Genomic DNA, 21799 nt, shown 5'->3' with positions numbered 1-21799 from the left:
ACTGGCTGAGCCGGATGACCATCAACAATGCAGAATGGTGACTTCATCCATCAACCTTTCGTCAACTGACCGGTGGTCAATCTGTTCGCCAGTCCAGCCAACACCCAACTCTCAAGGTTCTTCTCGAGATATGCCAATCCGCAGGCAGAGGGGATCGACGCTCTGCGCTGCAAATGGCCCAAGGGCCTTCTGTACGCTTTTCTGCCACTGCCTCTCATCCTGCAGTTGGTTCGCAAGATCTTGTTGGAGGAAATGGAGGTTCTCTTAATAGCACCTCACTGGTCCAGGAGATCCTGGTACGCGGACCTGGTCAGCCTTTCCATTCGCAGACCATGGAAGATGCCTCAGGAGCTTCTCTCCCTCAGCCAGGGGGCCATAGTTCATCCATTCCGCAACTGCTAGACTTCTTGCAGGAAGGGTTGGATAAGGGGCTATCCCCCAACACACTTCGTCGCCAGGTTGCAGCCCTCTCTACCATTTTGACGAAACATTCATCGTTGTTGTTGGCACAGCATCCTCTGGTGAAAAGCTTCATCAAGGGCGCCGCCAATCTGCATTGACTCTCTTGACTGAACACACATCGTGGACAAGTCCATCACAGACTACCGTCTTCGTTTTTAAACTGACTTCAATGAGGAGAAGAGGCGTGGTTAAGAAAATTGACCCAATCCTTGGGTGAATAGACTGAATTTAACCCTTGCTTGGACTCTCCCACAGCGCCCAGAGAACGACAGTTCAGGTAAGCCAACGGTCATTTTGTATTACAAGACTTGCATCACTTAGTGGTAAAACTGTATATTTGAATGGCACAGTTATAAACTTTCTTAAGAAGCAGAAAAAAGAAGTGCAGATAAAATATAGTTTGGTTTCAGAGATATAAGAGCTTCAGAACTTTTTTTGCAGACATATTTCAAGAAAGATTAAGTTGCTGATTTGATTGTGTTGTTACTGCCCTGGGGAGTGAGTTGGGCTTCTTTATGGGTTTTTATAATGTGGTGGATTTTTTAAAATGTTGTAAGTCACCCAGAGTCACTTATGTGTGAGCTAGGCAGCTATATTTATTTATTTAATAAATAAAAAATAACAAAAACCTGTTCAGTTAGTATTACACATCTAATTAATTTGGTTTTAAAAATAATGCTTGCTGATTGACTATTGTGCTGTTGGTGGTCTATATTCGGACCTTGTTCATACAATATAGATTTTCTTATGTTTTGATAACACCCTCCAATATAAAGTATATACAATATGTAGGATCAAATACCTGAGTACATAGAAGAGAAGGCAATCTTTCAGACATGGTGCCTCTAAGTAGTTTAAACCTATAGTGTTAACATTCTGTTAACTTGGTAAGTGGGTGTACTTGAAGATCTTTATGCACTTTCATAATTTAGGATTCCTTTTTTCTTGAATTAAGCAAACAAAGAGTAATATGAAGGGACTCTTTCAATTAATGTCGTTCTTGTTTGTTTTTTTCCTGTCTTTTAGATACCATTGTATGGTTATGGAGGAAAAAGCAACGTGAGATTAGAAGATGTTAAAAAACATGCTAATAGATATATATTAGGATTGCCTGATTTAGCACCTGGTAAAACAAGTCATACCACTTTCTCTGTACAAAATACGGGCTCCCGGGCTGCCTATGTAAAAGCATTGTGTTTTAAAAACATTTATGAAAAAAATATCATGGATCCAAATACAATGAAAATCCATCCAGAAAAGTTCATCCTTAAGGAAGGTTCGAAGCAGGTAAACATTTAAAGCCAGCCATGTAATTGCTTGGATGAACATGACCTTTGTAAATTCTTATACATTACAAGAGATCAATTTAATTATTTTGTTTTGTTTCCATACATATTTTTAATAAAATATAGTAGCACTTACAGAAATATGTGAAATTTAATACAGTACTTGTCTCTCTCAGAGAATTGCAATTACATATATTTCCTCTGAAGAAATCAAGAAATCATCAGTGTTGTCTACAATTTGCTTGTTTTATGGTGATGAAATTTTGAGACAACGATGTTGCAGGTAAGATCTGTTTTTTTGAAAGCCAAAGTAGCTTAAAAAACTCATAGCTATTCCCTTAACAGTCATTCTGTTCACAGTGTAAGATAATTAGTTCAAAGGGAGTAAATTCAAATATCAGAAAATTAATTCCATATACTGGAATAATTTGGATTAATGCAGTTTTTAATCTATATTGTATGTTTTTTCTGTTCTTGACATTTCATCGTTCAATTTATTCAACATGTAATTTGTTAAAAATGTACTAGATTCAGAGGACTTTTAATATTGCCTTTCAGTTAGCTTCATTTTTTTCTTTATAGTGCTAACAATCCTAATCAAGTGCCAATAGTACAATTTCAATTCTACTATTCACATCAAAGGGCAATTTAATAAGGACCAGGTAGATTGATAAATTATTCATTAATGTAAGAGTTCTGAGGCTTATCTTGACAGTGCTGATCATTGTTAAATTGTTGAACAGTGAATCAGGGCATCCCAAATACATTCTTGCATGTGTTTACAATTTTAATCTGAAATTTAGTTGGCAACTGTTTTATACTGCACATGGCTCCAGTGGAAAGCCTCTAAACTAATGTGATTCCAGTTGAATATGTCCCACCTGCATTTTTCAGAACTGTATTTGATAATCTGAAAGATTGGTGTTTTTATGATTCATGCATATTGGAAGCCTGACAGATCATGATTTAAAAAATGTATTCTAATGGCAGGTTATTATATGAATCTCTTTCACAGACCAAAAAGAATATTAAGTTTGGTTTCAAAAAAACCCATGTCTATTGATTTTATTAGTCATAGACTCTAAAATCTTTACTTCCTAAGCCCCATCATCATGCAGAGGACTCAGAATAGATTAATCTCTTCTGGAACCACTATAAAGTGAAATTATTGCTGTCCAGAATTCTTTGTAGATGGATGAAGGAATAAATGGTTTTTTATTCCATGGATGCATCTAAAGCAAATAATTGTCAGTAAGATTCTTCGGTTAATCGTGAATGCTTAAAGTATTGGATAATGTATTTTTCCTTATAGAATCAAAATTACATTGATTTTAAATTTCATCCATTGTTATATTGTGTTTATATATATAACTAGGAGTAGCTGAGCAGTAGCTTATTAGTACTCTTAGGTATGCTGCTTTTAAACTGGTACAACTGAAACCACTATTTTTTGTAATATTTTTCTTTTATCAACTACTTCATGAAACTAATGGTATCTTTAAAATCATATTAATTTTTTCTATTTAGAACAATACAACATAAACCAGAACAATGGCAGAAAATACTTTCTCCTGATAATCCAGTAGTAAATATTAAATTTGATGAAGAATTTCTCGGAGAAGAGCTGGTGGAAGAAGGTATTCTGAAATTCGATGTCATTTATATTATATGTATATACTTAAAATGTAATGCTTTCTTTGGATTCCTCTCTCACTTTCTAAATACCATTGTATTATAAAACTAATGCAGGTGCAGAGATCAGATTTCACTGACATTGATTCTACTTTTACTTCCTCCAGGGTGATTATATCCTTCTCACTCCCTCTGTCATGATTCTAGACACTAACTATGATTCCCATTCATTGGGTTTTTGACACACACTGCATATCCTTGGCATTTGATTTAATGCCAGCCAGACATTTTTACTAATGAATTGTCAATTAGGCATTTTTACCAATTTACTTCTATTTCTGAAATTATTTTCTGACCTTAGCCAAAAGTTTTATTATAAAAAGTTTTATTAAGAATTATAGTTCCTAGGTAGCACTAAGTAGCTTAGTAATATTTTTGGTCTTGATTTGTATTAGTATTGTTCTTTGCTAAGCAAACAAAAAATTAAGCTCAGAATTAAACATATCCCTCCCCTCCCCCCCCCACTATAGCCCTTCTGTGTGATAGGTTGGGCTGAGAGAGACTGGCTGGACCAACGCCACTTTCAGCCCTTCAAAGCAGGCCAGCTCAAGAAACAGATAGGAAAGGAATATAAGGAATGCCGCTTTATTGTCATAATAATAAAGGAACAGAATCTAAACGCCTGATTCTTTTTCTTCTTGATTCATCTTGTACTATAATGAAGTTATTTTGAGTTTTGTCTCTCATACTTGCTTCATTTTAGGATTGTGTAATCTGTTCTACAAATTCTTCAGTGGTTCCTTTCTTCCTTCTCTGAGGTTAGCTCTTAATTCCTTTATAGTCACTCATTGAGATTCTGTGACTGAAGTCAAACCTGGGTTTTCTGGTTGCGCCAATACACATCATACCACATTGCTGTATATTGACTTTATTTGCCATGTACAATAGAACTGGTTATTTTGACAATTGTTATAGATATTTAATGGGACTAGCTGGTTTTTCCATTGTCATTACTTGGACAAAATTTTAAGAAAAATCTGTTCAGATGATCCAATCCCTCTCCAAAAAGTCCAGAGCAAATAGAAGTTTCCTGCAACCCTGTATGTAGAGTCCATTTGTTATTGTTTTCATTACCATTGAACTTGTTGGTGAAATTATTTGAGAACACATTCCACATATGGTGAAACTATAAAGATTATTAATGGGATGCAAAACTATAATATTGGAATAGTGGAGCTTTTCTTTCATTAATTCAATTTGCCTTATTAATTATTTTCTAGTCTATGACCTTCCACAACAGCTAAATGATCTCCAGTATTTTTTGACAAACATGCGAAAGATTACACTCTCTGTTGTTAATGATTCTGTTAGCACCGTATCTGATACTAGGCCATCTTCAGTACATCAAGTGGCTTTGGAGAGGTAATGGCTTATTTAATATTTTTGTTTGAAGAATGCTTTAAATTGTTAATGAAATAAAATTTAAATCTTTAAATTGCTAATAAACAGTTCCTTATTAAATAAGAGAATTACAGATAAAGTAAAAAAATTTAGGTCATAGTGACCAATTAACACGCACCAGTAAATTTTAACACTGTATCTGAATAAAATGTATTTTAACTCATGTATTCTTGATATCTTTGTTCTTTGTTTCATTTTGTTTAGAACAAAATTATACAATTTAGAAAATGTAGCTCAAGAATAAGAGTAAAATTACGTTCACATGACACCATATTATGGTGCCCTTTCTTTCTCAGGGATTCCAGGGAAAGAATGCTTTATGCTTCTAGAACTGTTTTGAAAAACTTTTCCTAGGAGTTGGAAAATGTCAATATTTCTTGATTTCTCCTTTGGAAAATGTGTGAAGTTGAGAAATTTGAAGGGAAGTGGAAAGGAAGCATATCAGGTTTCAAAGAAGGAAGGATCTGTCTTTTTTTTTGGACATTTATGTGGCTGTCTTTCTTAAGCAAATAACTCTGGGTGGCTTAACAGTGTTAAAAAAAAGAAAAATCTATAGAAACACACAATAAATACACATAAAAAAGGCAAGGCACTTTATCCTTTAGCCTCCATTACAAGCTCATTGATATTGGGCTCTGTTGCATTTATCCCTAAATGTTTTGGCTTAAGACCTTGGCTTATGACCCTAATGGAGCGTGCCCATGACCATCGTATGTTGTAACGTCATAACACTTAGTGATTGTGTTTCAATTAGACTTTTTCCTCTTTATTGTCCTAATTCCGGTAGCTAGTAATTAACTAGTTTTTAACTATTTAAAGACTTGGTATTCCTGAGAAATCTGCTATGACTCTGGATATACTACCCGTTAAAGGACCTAATGGCTGTGCCCTATCTTCAAAAAATGATGTCCTAAATGAAAATACCCTTGTTTCTCATGAAACCTGGACTCTTCAACCAGAATTCCTGATTCTCACAGCTCCTTTTCAAAGTGAGTAACTTAGCAAGTTTTAGTACTTAATAAAAATATTGTTGTGACCCTTTCCCTGTTGATTTAGTTTTATTTGAAAATTGTTAATCATACAAAATAATGGGACCTTGGAATGTAATAATTCTCCATCTTGAATAATTGGTTACCAATTCAGAAAAAATGAATATCATTTTTTGTCAAAATTTACAAGTTTGTTTAAGTTAACAATAAGTATATAAAATGCAACAGTAAGTATATAATTCAAATATTTGTAGAAGATATCTGAAAACTCATGCAATTCTTATTTCAAAAGGTGGTGCAACAGTTACTAAATATACACAAATGACCAATACCTCAAACCGACCATTGAAATTTGAACTATCATGGCCTGCTCATTGTCTTACAGTAACTCCTCAACACGGAACTATTGAGCCAGGGTAGGTACTTCTGTTGTCTCTGAATATTTAATGAGAACAGACAAATACCGCCTTTTGATTCTGTATGAATTTACCTATAAGACGCATAGAATTGTACTGCAAGTCTAATGAATTTCATTTTGTTATAAGAATTTTTTTATGGCCATAAGTGTGGCTTCTAATGTTTTCATTTGACTGCAATTCTTGATGAGTTACAAACTGAATCTGTATGGAGTAAATTAATTGTTTAATAACTTTAACTTTAACAAGATAATTTTAATTAAATTTTAACTGCAATTTTTGTTTTTGTCGTATTCCTTCAACTTTGTGGTGTATTTTCTAACACTCAAGAGAACACAACTGTGCTGTAGAAAGAATGTTTTGTGTGTGTCTTATAGAATGTGACAACGTTTTGATAATCTGAAAGCAGTAGAATCCATTACAAACTAACACTAAACTAACACTAAATAGTTAATAGCCTTTCTGCTGTGTCTCTTTTGTATATGCAGTATATAGTGAAAATTTTCCACATTGCAGGTTATGTGAACACAATGTATTGATATTTTGAGTTATTTTTCTATACGATATAATAAAATAACTCTGATGTTCTAGTGCTTTATGGATGTTTTGCTAAATGATCCATCAGTATATGAACTTTTTCATTATTCCTTAACCATAGTGAAGTTTATGATTCTTCTATACAAATCTCAAAGTATTATAATTTCTTACATCAAATGTTCTCATTTCACTAAAGTTCAAAACTAAGAATTGAATTAATTTTCTAGGAGCAATGTTTCAATTCATGTGAGCCCAAATCCATCACTCGCAGATAATAAATCAATATTTCCATGGAATGGCGTTATATACATACTTTGTGATGGTGGACAAAAAGTAAGTGCTTCAAAAATGTGCCAAAGTTCTAAAAATAAAGTATTATTCATGATATCATATCTAGTTTTAATATTGTAAGCATCCATATTTTCTGAAAAATATGTGAAGGGAGTGCAGAGAAAATTGCGATGGAATAACAAACATGAATCTTTGAACTCTGTTTGGAAGCCTAGAGCTTTGTACTTGTTAGTGGAAAAAATAAGTACATATGTACTTTTGATTTATTCCAACATGAGAATTATTATCAGACCCCATCAATCTCCTCAGTCTATTGAACTTTATTCCAGTGAATATGGCAATGTTATAGAAATAACAATGATAATCTGAAAGATGGTGAGCATGTTTTGCAAATAAAAATATATTGATAACTGTTCTATATAGTTACATAATACATGCAGATTTAAATGAAAATCTTCATCGGTATCAACAAGACATGCTCTTCATATCAATAATCTTTGTTCTACATTGCCCCATTATACTCAAAATATTATTTGATTGCCTGACAAATAGGGTATTATCTCCCAAACCAGATGATATATAAGATAAGGCAAAGGATGTCATTCACATTTTAATTCAGCTAATAAAAACTGGAATCAAACTTTTACTAGTTCTTGCTTAGTGACTACTTTTCTTAGTGATCATTTGAAGTTACAATGGCGTAAGACAGTTTTGTGACCAAACCTTGCATTTATTACTATTACTGATCCATATCCCCAGTAAGAACTCCTTATCAGGAAAAATGAAAAATAGAAGTGGAAATTAAGATTTCTTAAAATCTTCTCTTTCTAATTTAAGAAAGTATACTTCCTTTCTTGAAAACATATTAATGCCTATTACTTTCCACAAAACAATAATAATATAAATAAAATATATATTTAGTAAAATCTATAGTTTTTAATCATATCTATAGACTCATTAATAGGGGAAAGTTTTCAATAATCTCATACGTTTAATAATTCTTAATTTTAAAAATAGAACAAAACAACACAATCATTAATATTTTTTTAAAAAGAAACATTTTCAATAGCATCTGAATCAAGGTATTTTACTATGCTTTCCTGAGAACTTGCAAGAAGGCTCTAATGTCAGTGTTCAAATATCATGCAGAATTAAATCAGAGTCCAAGGCAGAGCTATCCTTTAAGTTCCAATTTAATAAGACAGACATGTTGGCATCATGCTGTGGAATCCCAATACTGGAAATGGCATCAGAATTCCACCCAGTTAAAAGTTCATGATTTTGTCCCCACACCCACAATCCATCACATAGTCCAAACTTCTTCTACCACTCTGGCATCCACACCCAGCTGCTTCCGGTCAGGTGTGAAAGTACGGAGACAAAGGATGACCTTGAGCTGCTAGAAAAGAATGATAACAATACATTCCACAATCTCACTCCTGTCTATTCCCCCCTCCCATCGACTATACTAATGAAACAGCATAATGAAATAAGAGAAAGTGTGGCAGGCCAAAATTCTAAAAGGAATATAATTGCAGGCCTGACATCTAATCCTTAAGTCTACAAATAATGTTGTAAATACCACTGTTGTGCAACAAATACTTTTAAAAGATTTAAATTCATGTTTTCTATTAAGCTATTGATAGGATTGCTTGTTAGCTGGTTACATTTATTATTTTCACATTGCAGTTGAATTGTAATAATTCCCTAATATGTTAGGGTATGTATTTTAGATGGCAGTTCTAAATAGGTATCCAGATGTTAACTTGAAACAAATTATAGAAAAAGGTATAAATGTTATGTCTTTCTATTATGTATAGCTTGTTAAGGTTCAAATTCGGGAAAATATCACTGAGAAGTCATCTGAAAAGAGCTCACTAACTGCTAAAATGAATGCTCAGCCACAGTCTGAACTAGCTGTTACTCACATACAACCATGCCAGAAAAAACAGTTGACCAAACTCGAAGTAAAAAACCGGACCATAATTTTTCCTGAGACAAAATCTGGTGAACACTCAGGTAAAGTCTAACTTAAGTATTTATATTTATAATTTATAGAGTTTATAAACTTTATTGTCATTGTACATATATACACAGTATACACATACAACGAAATTCACATGACACCCAGAGACCAGGTCCAACACACATGACAATCCCCAAACACACCCCCACCCACCAAAAAATTCCCCACCCCTAAACCACCCAAGCATCCACACAACAGACCAGGTATATTGATATCCTTGGGGCACATGCTTTTAGTGCTGAGAGAGAGAGAGAGAGAGAGAGAGAGAATAAAAACAAAGAATAAGCTCAATTCTAGCATTGGAGAATATTTTCACTGTCTTTGCTGTTTCTTTTTTATAGGGATGTAGAAAGCAGACCCAGAATCCTGCAAACCTGAGGTTTCTTGCCATTCGGCAAGGCATGGTGCAGGATGGCTCAAAAGGCAGAAATAGAGGGGAGGTGGGGGAAGATAGTTGAAGACAGTCCCTTAGCTTATTGAAATTCAGGGCTGGGAAGAATCAAACCTGAAATGGCTTGGCTTGGGATGGGATGGATAGTCACTTAATGAGCTGCAATTCTCGGTTAACAGCAACAATGCTGAGTGCTGGGATTGCCATTATACTGTAAATCATTGTGGTCATGTGATATTTCACTTTATGACTACCAACTTAACAATGGAAATTCCAATCCCATTGTGATCGTAAACCAAGGACTACTGGCATGAACTGCTTTGCTACTCTTCAGATGCAGCCTTCAGAAAATGCTGGAGTAAGAAGAGAATATTTGTATCACATTGGTTTTCTGTAGGAAAGCAACAATACTATACAACTTACCAGTAATATCACTCCTGACCAAATAAGCAGCTTAGATTTTCAACAAATTGCTTGTTTTTGTGGACTGCTATGAAATTTACCATTAACATTTTATTGTTTGGCCATTTTATTTTACAGAAAAATACCTAGAGATTGAAAATAATGGAGATGAAAATTTGAAGTGGTTTTTGACTTCTTTTGCACCACCATATGTCAAGGTTAGTTTTAAAAAATCTGGTTTTCAAAGATTGGGACAAGTTCTAGTAAAGAAATAATCGCAATTTGTTTTGTGTTTTTACCGGTCTTTGCAGCCCTCTCTGCAACTATTTATTAAACATGGTTTATTCAAAGCACCATGTAGGTTAACATGCTTTTCATTCTTAAATTAAAAAACTAGTTAACCAGGATATATGAACTACTGTAATTACAACTATTGCTAACTTAGGTACTGCTGATGTAAACGTTTGACTCAAATCAGAAAGTGAAATCATTTATATTAAATGTTATATTTCATATTATTGCAAAAAAACAATTTCATATTTCATTCAATAATCTTGATTGCTTTAATAAGGAAGTATTTTCTTACGTACATGAAAAGTTTGTTAAATGCCACATGTAGAAAATTGGTTATGTCACTAGAAGAGCAGGTCTACGTAGAATTTTTGTAACGGTCTGTTTAATTAAACCTGATTTTTATTTTAAGAAAACACTTTACAATTCACTAGACAATCCACAACCCACCATATATTGTTTTAGAGATATTTTCTTAACTGATAAGCAGATTGGCCATGGGTGGACAAAAAAGCACTGGCAGAATGAGTGAGTTCTGACTTCCAATCAGTTTCCCCCTTGATTTTGCTTGTGGGAAGCTGGCAGGGAATCACATCACCGGACTATGGTGGTGCAGCTGCACAGCTACTATTTTGCCACACAATCCTTGAGATTTTATTCCTATGGGAGTAGTGGGCCCTGGATTTTGGATGCATTCTTTAAAATAGCTCATTTGAGGTACTTTGATTAGAAAAATTATTGCCCTATGACTGTTTCACAGGTTACAGACAAAATATAGGTTTAATGCTTTTGAAAATGTGCTAATTAAAGGCAGTATATATCAGGTTTAAAAACATCAGCCTTAGTTGGTTGACATACATTGTTATATGAAATTCATTTGTTGAATCAAGAAATGATAAATATATGTTTAGTGAAAACTTGAAATAATTTTAAGTGTTTCATAACAGTATTGATAAACAAGAAAAACAATTTTCACATAATGAAATTACACCATGAAATCAGTATATTACTGAAAGTCATAATCTTTAGTCAATCAAAAGTAATGTAATTAAAGATTATTTAAACAGTGTATTATATAACTAATAGTTTTGATTAATAATTGTTTAATTTTAGGATGTTGATGAAAGTGGAGATGTTTACAGAGCTACATATGCTGCTTTCCAGTGTTCCTATCTTTCAGGTACTCTTGAAGTTTGTGGAAAAGAAAAAGTAAGTCACTATTTGATCATGTTCATAGTAATTAATTGCATTTTTAGCTGATTTTACTTTAAAGGAAGAGAAGATGTGCCAAACTCCTAGGTTATAATTGATAAAACTGTTCCTCAAGACAGGTTGTTGGAAACTTCTATTTTGAAAATAAATCAAGCATATCAGTAAGATTTTATTAGTTAGTCGTAAATATACAAACTTGTCAGCCCAGGTTAAAGACTCAAGTACCGCACAAAGAGGTGAGCTCCGGTTACTTCCTTGGCTAAGAAATAGACATGAACACTGCCTCCTAGAGTCAGAAATGACTGGACAGGGGAAACCTTTACGTTTCTACAAAAGCATTGTTCTTTGAGTACATTGCACAAAATGAATGCTTTGTGTTGGAATAATTTCCAATTATTCTGAAGTAGTTGCTATTCCATTATCTTTACTTTTTACATTCAGGAAAGATATTTTTCTTGCCTTTTACCTTCACATTCTGTGTGAATTATGTTACTAGGGGCTATAGAGCCAGACTTTCAAGGCCAAAGTGTGATTAGGTACAAACAGGAATTAAGATTAGGTACAAATTTTAAAGCAACTATGTCTTTAAATTGACATGACTAAGCTCTGCAGCTGATGTGCAAACCCTGGACAATATGTCCTTACTTTAAGGTGTTTCCAATAGATGCTCTTTGCCTCAAGGGTCATCTGCTATCCATTATTAGCAAGATTAATTTTAACTTTGTTACCTTTACCATATATTGTTGCAATTCTGGCAGTTGAGCAGAAAAGAATGATGAAATACATGCCTAAAATACGAGATTTTTTTGCTTGTTTTCAAAAGTTTATCAAAAGTTCATTTTCATTCTTTTGTTTTCAGAGGATAATGATATTCTAAAGTCCTTGGTCAATACAAAAAAAAATGTTCCTTTTTCTCCATGGCATATTTTCTTTTTCTTGGTTCAAACAGTGAAAAGTGTTTTGTACACAAATTTACAAGGAAGGAAGTGGAACAGGTCAGAGGCATAAGACAAGGCAGTAGGACAGCTCCTTCTGGGAAATTAGGCTATTGCCATCTCTATTGCCTACAATTAGTTTCATCTCCCCCTCCCATCATCATCCCAACCTAACCATTTCTGTATATTTTTATAGTGACCACTAGATGATAGTAAAGAACAACAGACACAGCTTTTATACTCCCAAATGGCTGTGGAAAAAAATCCTAAACAAAGTGTGCATGCGCACACGCGCGTACACACACACACACACACACACACACAAACACACACCAAATTGAAGTCTACTCTCAGCCACAGAAAGTTACTGAGCAATTCATTGTCTCTCAGTCCAAACTACCTTATAGGATTGTTGTCAGGAAAATTGAAGGAAATGTTAATTTCCTCTGAGATCCTAAAATGGAAAGGCAAGATAAACTCTTAACATTAAATTACTTTTGCTTCAGTGTTAGCTATATGCTCCAGGCATTATTTATTTTTACTGTGTTTCCCCGAAAATAAAACAGGGTCTTATTTTCTTATTACAAACAAAATATGGCTTGGACCTTATTATGAGGGGAGGGTTTATTGTTTTGGGGTATTCTCTTTTCCATCATGCAATAACATCCACAGGCATTACTGAATACAGACTTCAGTACAAGTCTCATACATATGGATGATATACAGTCATACAGTCCTTACTAGAAGAGTTCCTCTGTTCTGATGACACTCCAGACTAATTTGTTTAAGCAGTTTGCTGGCATATACCGTGTTTCCCCGAAATTACGACATGCCCTGATAATAAGGCCATACCACATTTTTCTGGTGGGCAAATATATAAGCCCTCCCCCACAAATAAGCCCCTGGACAACCCCCCACTTCAGGCCAGGCAGAGCGCCGCTCACCAACCTAGCGGTATCCCGAAGATGCCAAGCCACGGGAACCGGGGGGGAGGCAAAGGTGATTGCGTTGCTTAGCGCCTTTGGGATACCGCTAGGTTGGTGAGTGGCTCTGTGCCCAGCTAAAGAGGGGGGTTGCCGGGCGGCTGCTCTCTTGCGAGCGGGCTCCCAAAAAGCCGGACACAGCCTCATGGGCGAATGGCTGTGTTGTGCTACACAGAGACCACAATATTTTTCTGCAACTATTATTGACACATGTCACTACTGCTGTGCAAGCTTCATTGGCTGCCTGTTGGCTTCCACATGGAGTCAAGATGCTGGTTATTACCTTTAAAGCTCTTTTTGGTATAAGACTTGATTACTTGGATTTCTACTTATTCAGTGTGTTTGGACTGAGTTGATGAATTCCAGATCCCTTCATTAAATGTTGTCATTTTATGAGACCTCTTCTGTGTGTCTTCTCTTCTCCTATCCTCTGGAATAATATCTCCCCAGACATATAGACAGCATGTTGTCTCCTGAGGGTCCAAATAGCCTTTAAAACCTGGCTTGGTCTCAGGCCTGGGGTTAATATGTTGGGGAGAATGCAGATGTGGTTGGTTTTAATGGTTGCTTTTTGTCCAGATTGTCTTGCTTCATTTTCTTTATGTTTTTAAATATTTTAATTATTAATTATATTTTCAAAGCCATCCATACTCCGTTGGGTGAAGTTATTTAAATAATAAGTTTTGCAATGTGTTTTTTTAAATAAAAGCATGTCATAATGTTCAAATATAGTTCATTCTATTAGTTCAATCAAGTTTGGTCAAATAGTCATACATTCATGATTTTCTAATTTTTTGATAGATTATAGTGTCGTTTCTACCTAGAGACAAAGGACATTATTCTCAGTTTTGGGATCTTGAGTGTCACCCATTGCACGAGCCTCATTTGACAGACAAATATAGACTTCAGTTTTGTGGAATGGTAAGAATATGAAGGAGTAGTTATTTTTTGTTTGAATTGAGAGTCATAATTATAACATTCCTTTTACATAGAATGGAAAAAAGACACCCCTATGATAAACAATTTGTATATTTATGTCTAATAGCTTTCTGATTAAAGCTTTAAAATGAACTATTTAAATAGAATATCTTAGTGAAATCTTATGTCATATACTTTGTAAAATACCATAATTTGATAAAATACTAGAACTTACCTCTTACCTCTTTTCCTATACTCTAGCAAGTATAATGATGCTAACCTTAGTATGAAAGTATCAGCTTTAAGAAGTAGTTCTGGTTTACTTAATTTCTGTAGAGTAAAATTAGTTGGTTGATTCAGTTTCTGCATAATTAATGGGTAAAAACATAGCACTTCTCTAATTAATTACATTTTGTAATTTATATATTATAACAGAGTATCCTAAGCAGTAAACAGTTAAAAAATGAAGTATCTGCATCATCATTTGTAAAAATCAATATTCGAGATGTATCACAAAGAAGAGAATACCTCAGTATATTTGATCACAACATATGGTATGTAAAGTGGATAATTTATAAAATACATTTCTGCACATTCATTCATTCTCAATGTTTTAAATATACATTTTATTTAGCAGTATTTTATGAGATCTACAAACTGCTTTGTAATAAAATCAAGGCCATAGATTTGCCTTGTACAAGGATTTGATTTTTAATGTGGTGTGATCTACTATTTTGATTCATGAATCCTGATTTATGGTATAACATTATGTACAAGCCAAGCTACTACATGGTTATTTTACAAACCAGGGTTAAATCTGGCTTAGCATGATGATAAAATATAAATGGTGCTTTTCAGTCATGCTTCTTTAAAAATCAAAGCTTATTAAATGTAATCCCAAACTGATTTCCCCGCCCCCCACAGAATAAACTTACCTGAACAAAGAACAATCTTCTTATGAGAAACAATAATATTTTACCTTCAGAACTCTTAACAAACACGAGATGCAAAACTATGAAGTAGTCTATATTTAAATACTCTTTACTCAACTATAACCCTCTTAGTATTGTTCAAGAATTGGGGGGAAATGCAGTTTTATCTAGCGGGCATGAAAAATAATTCAGATGTTTCTTAAGACTAAAACAGTGACGGATTGGTCTTATAAAATACATTTTGTAGGTTTAAGTAACTTCCCAATTACAAATACCAATTAAAACAGAGGATTATTTTAGTAGCATTTTTTCTTTTTTTCTTTTAAACCAGGAAAGGGGTATATGCCCAAGAAGATGTCTATACATTTCCTCCAACTAAAGTTGGCGAATCAAGTACATTGAAAATCAGCATGAAGAATTATTCTATGTCTTCCTGCCAGGTATATTGACTTCTAAGCATTGTTTAAAGTTGCATTTGATAAATCTTTACACTAACATACTTAATACTTATTCTCATGTTAAAGTTATTTGGATCATTGTCTTTTGCTAATTTACTTTCCAATAGAAAGTAATAATTACTAAAATCGGAAACTATATCCAATATAAATCCTAATATTTAAATATGTATCATAATTTGTAGGCCAAGCTTAGCTATTATATTTTTTTTCTCCATGGAACCTGCATATGGCTATTTTAATTGACATTTATGTCTCATGAGGGATTATATACTTGCTGGGTAATGAATAAAATAACTCAAATATTTTAAACAATTATTAAATTACAGCTCAACTTTAGAAGTCCTGGAGAGCCTTTTTATATCAAGCATTCCCATTATAATTTGAGGTGAGTGAAAATGTATTTTTTCCCCTTAAAATAGTTGGTAGAAGGCATACAGATACTCCTTTCTTTACAGTCGGTCATTTTATGACTGTTTGAGGTTAAGATGGCCATGGAACAGTTACTTTATGGCCCATAAAGCAGATAGGATGGTTGTGCCTACAGAAGGGGAGGTGATACAATGAACTGCATTGAAGCAGCAGTTTTGCAGGAAGAGAACATGCATTCCAAGGAGAGGGACAAGACAAAAAACAACACAACTCTATCTGGATCAGAGGCAGAGAGTTAGAATAGCTACTTCGTATAACCTCTCAGGGTAAATCCATTATGGTGAGGGCAATATAGGGTAATCTGGCAAGATTCTGGTGTGACCAAATAAAGAACTGAACTTGGATTTTTCCAAGTTCCTAGTGTCGTTTCTACAAAGGGCATTATTCTCAGTTTTGGGATCTTGGCTGGATTTTTCTATGTAGTTCTTGAGCTGGGTTTGACAGTATCTCCAGCCTTAATAAATGGATACACTACCCCCCACAATCATGTGACTGCATGACTAGTTGTTGTGTTCCACATCACTAATGTACATCTACCAGATTCACAATATTTATTCATATCTCATTTTATTATTTTTATAATAACTCAAGGCTACAAATATGTCTAACCCACCTTTTTCCTCTTATTTTCCCTACAACAACAACTTGTGGGGTGAGTTGGGTTGAGAGTAAGTGACGGATCCAAGGTCACCCAGTTGCCTTTCATAGCTATTGTGGGATCTGAGCTCAGGCTCTTGCTTTCTAGTTCCTTAACCACTAAACCACAGGTGTCAAACTCATGGTGACACATTGCTGGCATGTGATGTTTCGCAATGTTTTTCCCTTTGCAGAGCTGGGGTAGGTGTGGCCTGCGCATGACGCATCTGGCCCATAGGCCGCCAGTTTGACACACCTGCACTAGACCAAACTGGTCTAAAAATGCCCATTCAAATGAATTGCTTTGCTTAATGATTACAGCATTCACTTAATGACTGTAACTTTCACTTAAGAACTACTGTGAAAAGGCAAAAAAATAACAGTCATATATTATTAAATAACAGTCTAGTCATATGGGTGCTTTGACTTACAGTGAGAGAATCACTGTTCATAATATAGGGGTGTGCAACCTGCAGCTTTGGTCACTAAAGACTGACCTACAAAAGTTTTCCTGCTGATTAACTTCATCACTTGGCTAGAATGACTTATATTATTGATTATGTAATCAAATCAAATGCTGTCAAATAAATTGTTCCTTGTTTCATTCTTCATCCTTGTGCTCCTACTTAATTCACTGGGAGGGAAGAGCACAGAGGGCTGGTTATATGTACATTAGTGAGTGTGAATGCATTTAAATGTTTCTATATTAAACTTTGTAGTTAAAATGCTGGTTACCTATGCCCTACAGCAGCAGCAAGCAATCCTTTTCCATTCATAGATTCAGATTTTTAAATTAATTATTTGGGTCACTGAGAGCAGCAGATGAATATACCTGGTGCCTAACAATATCACAGAGTAAATGGAACTGAAGCATTGATAAATGGGAAAGTTTGTTGCCAAAATTTGGCAGGCTAGTCTGGGATTATGTTTGGTCCCACTTGTGACCCACAGATTGCCTACTCTTTATTAGGTATTACAGTTTCTTTTTAGTTTTTTTGATTGCCCTAGGCACCCTTACTTAGCAATAGCACTTAGATTTATATATTGCTTCACAGTACTTTATAGCTCTCTCTAAGCAGTTTCCAGAGTCAGCATATTGCCCTCAACAATTTGGGTTCTCAACAGTGGTGAAATTCGATTTCTTTTACAACCGGTTCTGTGGGTGTGACTTGGTGGGCACAGCAGGGGAAGGATACCGCAAAATCCCCATTCCCTCTCCACTCTTGGGGGAAGGATATTGCAAAATCTCCATTCCCACCCCACTCTGGGTGCAGCCAGAGGTGGTATCTTCCGGTTCTCCGAACTACTCAAAATTTCTGCTACCGGTTCTCCAGAGCCTGTCAGAACCTGCTGAATTTCACCCCTGGTCCTCATTCTACCAACCTCAAAAGGATGGAAAGTTGAATCAACCTTGAGCCAGTAAGGTTCAGTTCTTGTCAGACATGTAAGGTTGTCTTGAATAGTGTTGATGTTTTAGAAGAAATAGTTGTCATTATGAACTAGGGGGTAGTTCCTGCTTAAAAAATCACTTGTTCAATTACAATTCTAAGTTGTGACAGCATTGAATGAGTGGCACTTACAACTAATCCCAAACATTCAAGCCATTACACACTCCGATCCTGTGGGCATATGATTGCCATTTGTGCCTTTTCTGCTGTCTAACCCACGAACAAAATCAATGCAGAAGCCAGCAGGGAAAGTCGCAAGTCACTCCAGTAGTGCCCCTAGCCTCCCTCCATTTGTATAGTGGGGTGTCCTGCTTCCCCCCATCTTCCCTGTATTCGCATGGCTTCTTTTTCCTCTGGCCTCCTTTCATGTGGCATAATGGCTTTCTCCCCTAGCCCCACATCATTCCTATGGTGTAGCAGTGTCCCCTTTTTTAATTCAGCCTCCTTTTGCCTATGCACAGCCTACACCCCACCCCACCCAACAGCAACCCCACAGTCTTTATCTCAGGGTCCCATTGCTTCCCACACAACAGTTTGTATGTCCTGGAATTACAACAGCAACTGCGTCTGCAGTTATCACTAAGAGTTAGCAATCACATGACAACACTTTTTACAACCATATTGTTCAGCGATGGCAATCTTGGTTCCAACTGCCTCATACCCCAAGGACTACTTCTATGCAACTAAGAATGAAATTCATATACACAGTTTCTTTTTCGTCTCCAGAATAGCACAACCAGCTGACAAGCTGTAATATACTATTATGATAAGAAAATGCTCTGCTGGTAATAGAGCTCCAGAACTTTCTTTTTCTCAATCTAAATATATTGAAGAAGTCTGTTAAATGCTCACCTAATTCTTATACATTTTCTCTCACAGATGTCACCACTACTGCAATTTACCAGTCCAATTCAAACCAAGATCCCCAGGCATTTTCAAATGCTTATTGGTGGTTGAGACAGATAAAAGTGGAACTCTTACTATTCAACTAATTGGTGAGGGTTTGGCAGAAAATAGTTAAATATGTTGTTAACCATGCACACTTTGACTAAATTATTAAATTTCCATTTTTGTATACAAAATAAATGTATAGGTAACTCAAGTATTTGTAAATTTTAATAAAGTAAATTTATTAATGTATGCTATCATGGAACCAGTGCACTTTTGCTGTTGAAAGCAGCAATGTAAGTAACTTGTTTTGATTATGACTTCGTAAATGACAATGTATCAGTTTAGTTTTTTTAAAAAAATAAAATTTTCTTTATATATTTCCCCTTTTGTTGTGTTTATTGCTAACTCTTCTTTATATCTCCTATATGAATATTTTGTATCTAATAAAATCAAACTCTATAACTTTCAACTGTATTGTTGAAAGTTGCTATCAAAGTTGTGTGCCCGCCTGCTCATTATTGCAGTACAAGTTCCCATAATATGGTCTTAGGCCAGTTGGCAATGGTGTTATTAAATCTCATCTAGGAATGTTAAAGATTGAATTGGAATTTGTATGTTTAAAAGTGGCAAAGGTTCCGTGAATGTTTCAATTAAGTCATTTCTTTCAGATGGGCTGAAAATGATAACATTGTTACAAAGCATTTATAACACTGTAACCGTCTCAAGAGCATGCAAATTGTTCTGGATACTTTCACAAATGAAGGTTAAATTGCTCCAGGAATTGAGTAATACATAATGGTTCCAAGTAGACTACTTGATGTGAAGGTTAAATCTGTCCAGAAGTTGAGTAATATATAATGGTTCCAAGTAGACCACTTGATTCCAGCTGATTTGAGAACAGTAAATTAATTGTGTGACCTATGTTGAAACTCTTGGCAGTCAATAATGTATAACAGATCATTGACTATTGTAATAATGAGTATTGGTGCTATAGTCTCTATTACGGATATACAGATTATAAGAAATCTCTGTTCTGTTTGGATTTAGCTGCAGTTTATGTGTATTATGTTCCCTAGAATTTTATTAAATATGCTGTAGATGCATCAGCACGTTTCCCACAATCTTCCTGCCCAGATATTATTTTCAGCAGTACCCAGTCTGCTACTTACAATATGGAATTAGCAGTAGTTTGTAGTTTGCATATTCACCCCTCATCTCTGTAAAAACAGACATATTCTTCTCTGTCTCTGTGTGTTGCCTTAGAGGGGAAGATGGTAGCAGGACTTTCTTGGGTGCCATCCAAGCAATTAAATACAGACCTTCTCGGAGGTGGAGGAGCCAACGTTGCGATGATACGGACGTGTGGTCTCGATATTCTGAGACCACAGCCGGTACTTTTGCCGCTGGGTAGTCCAATTGGACCTAAACCGTCCTGCAGACGGATACAGAGAGTGAAAGTGTTTCCAGCTGGTGAGGAATTTTTACCGCTTTAAAAGAGACTGCCTAAAAAAACTTAAAGTTAATTTAAATTTGAAAACAGAAGAAATAAGCGGCGGAATTAAGCTTTGAATGGTTTTGGACAGTGGGTTATTTTACTTTTTAAATATTATTTTCATGGATGGAATTTATGCAAGCCTTTTAAACCGAATGGATTAAGGTTTTTTTTTTTTGCAATCTATGGACTAAAATTCTTCTTCATTACTGCGTGTGTTTTTCCCTTTTTCTTCTCTATTTCACTCAAGAATTTGACTTTTTTTTAACTTGGAATTAAAAAAAGATAAAAAAGCAATAAAGAAAATTGTAACAACAGAGGGGAATACGACACTGCTACTCGGAGGCTGGATGTTTGTGTATTGGAAACAAAACACTTTTACTTTCCTCACTGATCATTCTGGCTTGGCACTTCAAGGTCTCACTGTTTTGTTTATAGAGAGTGATAAGAAGAAAAGCATACAGATGTTCCTTTGAAGTATATCTTTAACCAGAGAAAAGTGAAAATAAGATCTTATTGTGAATTTATGCTTAATCTTGTAAAAACCTTCCAAGCCAGAGCAGCAGTGTTTGTCAGCTGGAGATAATGGCACAATCTTAACAGCAGAAAGAAACTTTAAGTTTGCAAAAGATATTGTTAGAAATTCAGAAATTATCAAACACATTTGAGAGGATGGAGAAGAAGTTGGAAAATCTAGAGTATCTAACAGTAAAATATGATGAAGAACTTGGAGATGTTTATCAAGTGGAAAAAGTGGAAGTTAGAGTTCTAAAAACTGAAGAGAAAAATGACTACAAAGAAATTAAATCTGATATCTATGGAGATTGGTTTGTGTCTGGAAATGGAAAGAGTGGAATACGGAAAGAGGAATTAAATGGAGGGGGACTCTATCCCAGATGGCAAGATACAGAAGAAGAAAAAAATAAAAAGAAGTTACGGATTTAAAGAGAGAAATTTTGTTAGCAATATCGTTGAAAAGACCACTGACAATTAAAGATAAACTGATTAAGGAAACAGAAGAAGGGCATAGAAATTACATAGGAGACTTAATAAGCAATGAATTGCAAAGATGAGTCCATACAAATTTGATTAAAGAGATGATTAGAGGACTGATACCACAAATGGCAGAAGACATGAGATTGTTTTGCTACTGGAAAGATACAGGTTGATAGATGAAAGGGTATAATCGAAAACTAATGAAACTTGGTGAAATTTAGTGACAATAGATATAGTTAAATAAATAATTGATAATGATAATAATGTATACATATATATTGCTAT

The 21799-nt window shown here is 34.8% G+C and overlaps 1 protein-coding gene across 1 annotated transcript in view; it reads left to right on the top strand.

The window, feature by feature from the left end:
* CEP192 (centrosomal protein 192) overlaps positions 1–19403 on the top strand; it is a 62209-nt gene extending 42806 nt beyond the window's left edge. The window contains exons 23-37 of the mRNA XM_032222933.1: positions 1489–1749; positions 1925–2031; positions 3276–3385; positions 4661–4802; positions 5661–5830; positions 6123–6246; positions 7011–7116; positions 8895–9093; positions 10032–10111; positions 11298–11393; positions 14116–14235; positions 14668–14786; positions 15496–15604; positions 15949–16007; positions 19015–19403. Coding sequence (XP_032078824.1) covers positions 1489–1749; positions 1925–2031; positions 3276–3385; positions 4661–4802; positions 5661–5830; positions 6123–6246; positions 7011–7116; positions 8895–9093; positions 10032–10111; positions 11298–11393; positions 14116–14235; positions 14668–14786; positions 15496–15604; positions 15949–16007; positions 19015–19156 — 1944 coding nt within the window. The 3' untranslated portion in view covers positions 19157–19403. The remainder of the gene's footprint in view (positions 1–1488; positions 1750–1924; positions 2032–3275; positions 3386–4660; positions 4803–5660; positions 5831–6122; positions 6247–7010; positions 7117–8894; positions 9094–10031; positions 10112–11297; positions 11394–14115; positions 14236–14667; positions 14787–15495; positions 15605–15948; positions 16008–19014) is intronic.
* The last annotated feature ends 2396 nt before the right edge of the window (positions 19404–21799 follow it).

The sequence above is a fragment of the Thamnophis elegans genome, chromosome 8 (genome assembly GCF_009769535.1).
Source record: "Thamnophis elegans isolate rThaEle1 chromosome 8, rThaEle1.pri, whole genome shotgun sequence".
Taxonomy (NCBI): domain Eukaryota; kingdom Metazoa; phylum Chordata; class Lepidosauria; order Squamata; family Colubridae; genus Thamnophis; species Thamnophis elegans.
Note: the sequence above shows the minus strand (reverse complement) of the source record. Positions and strands in the feature narration are given on the sequence as shown.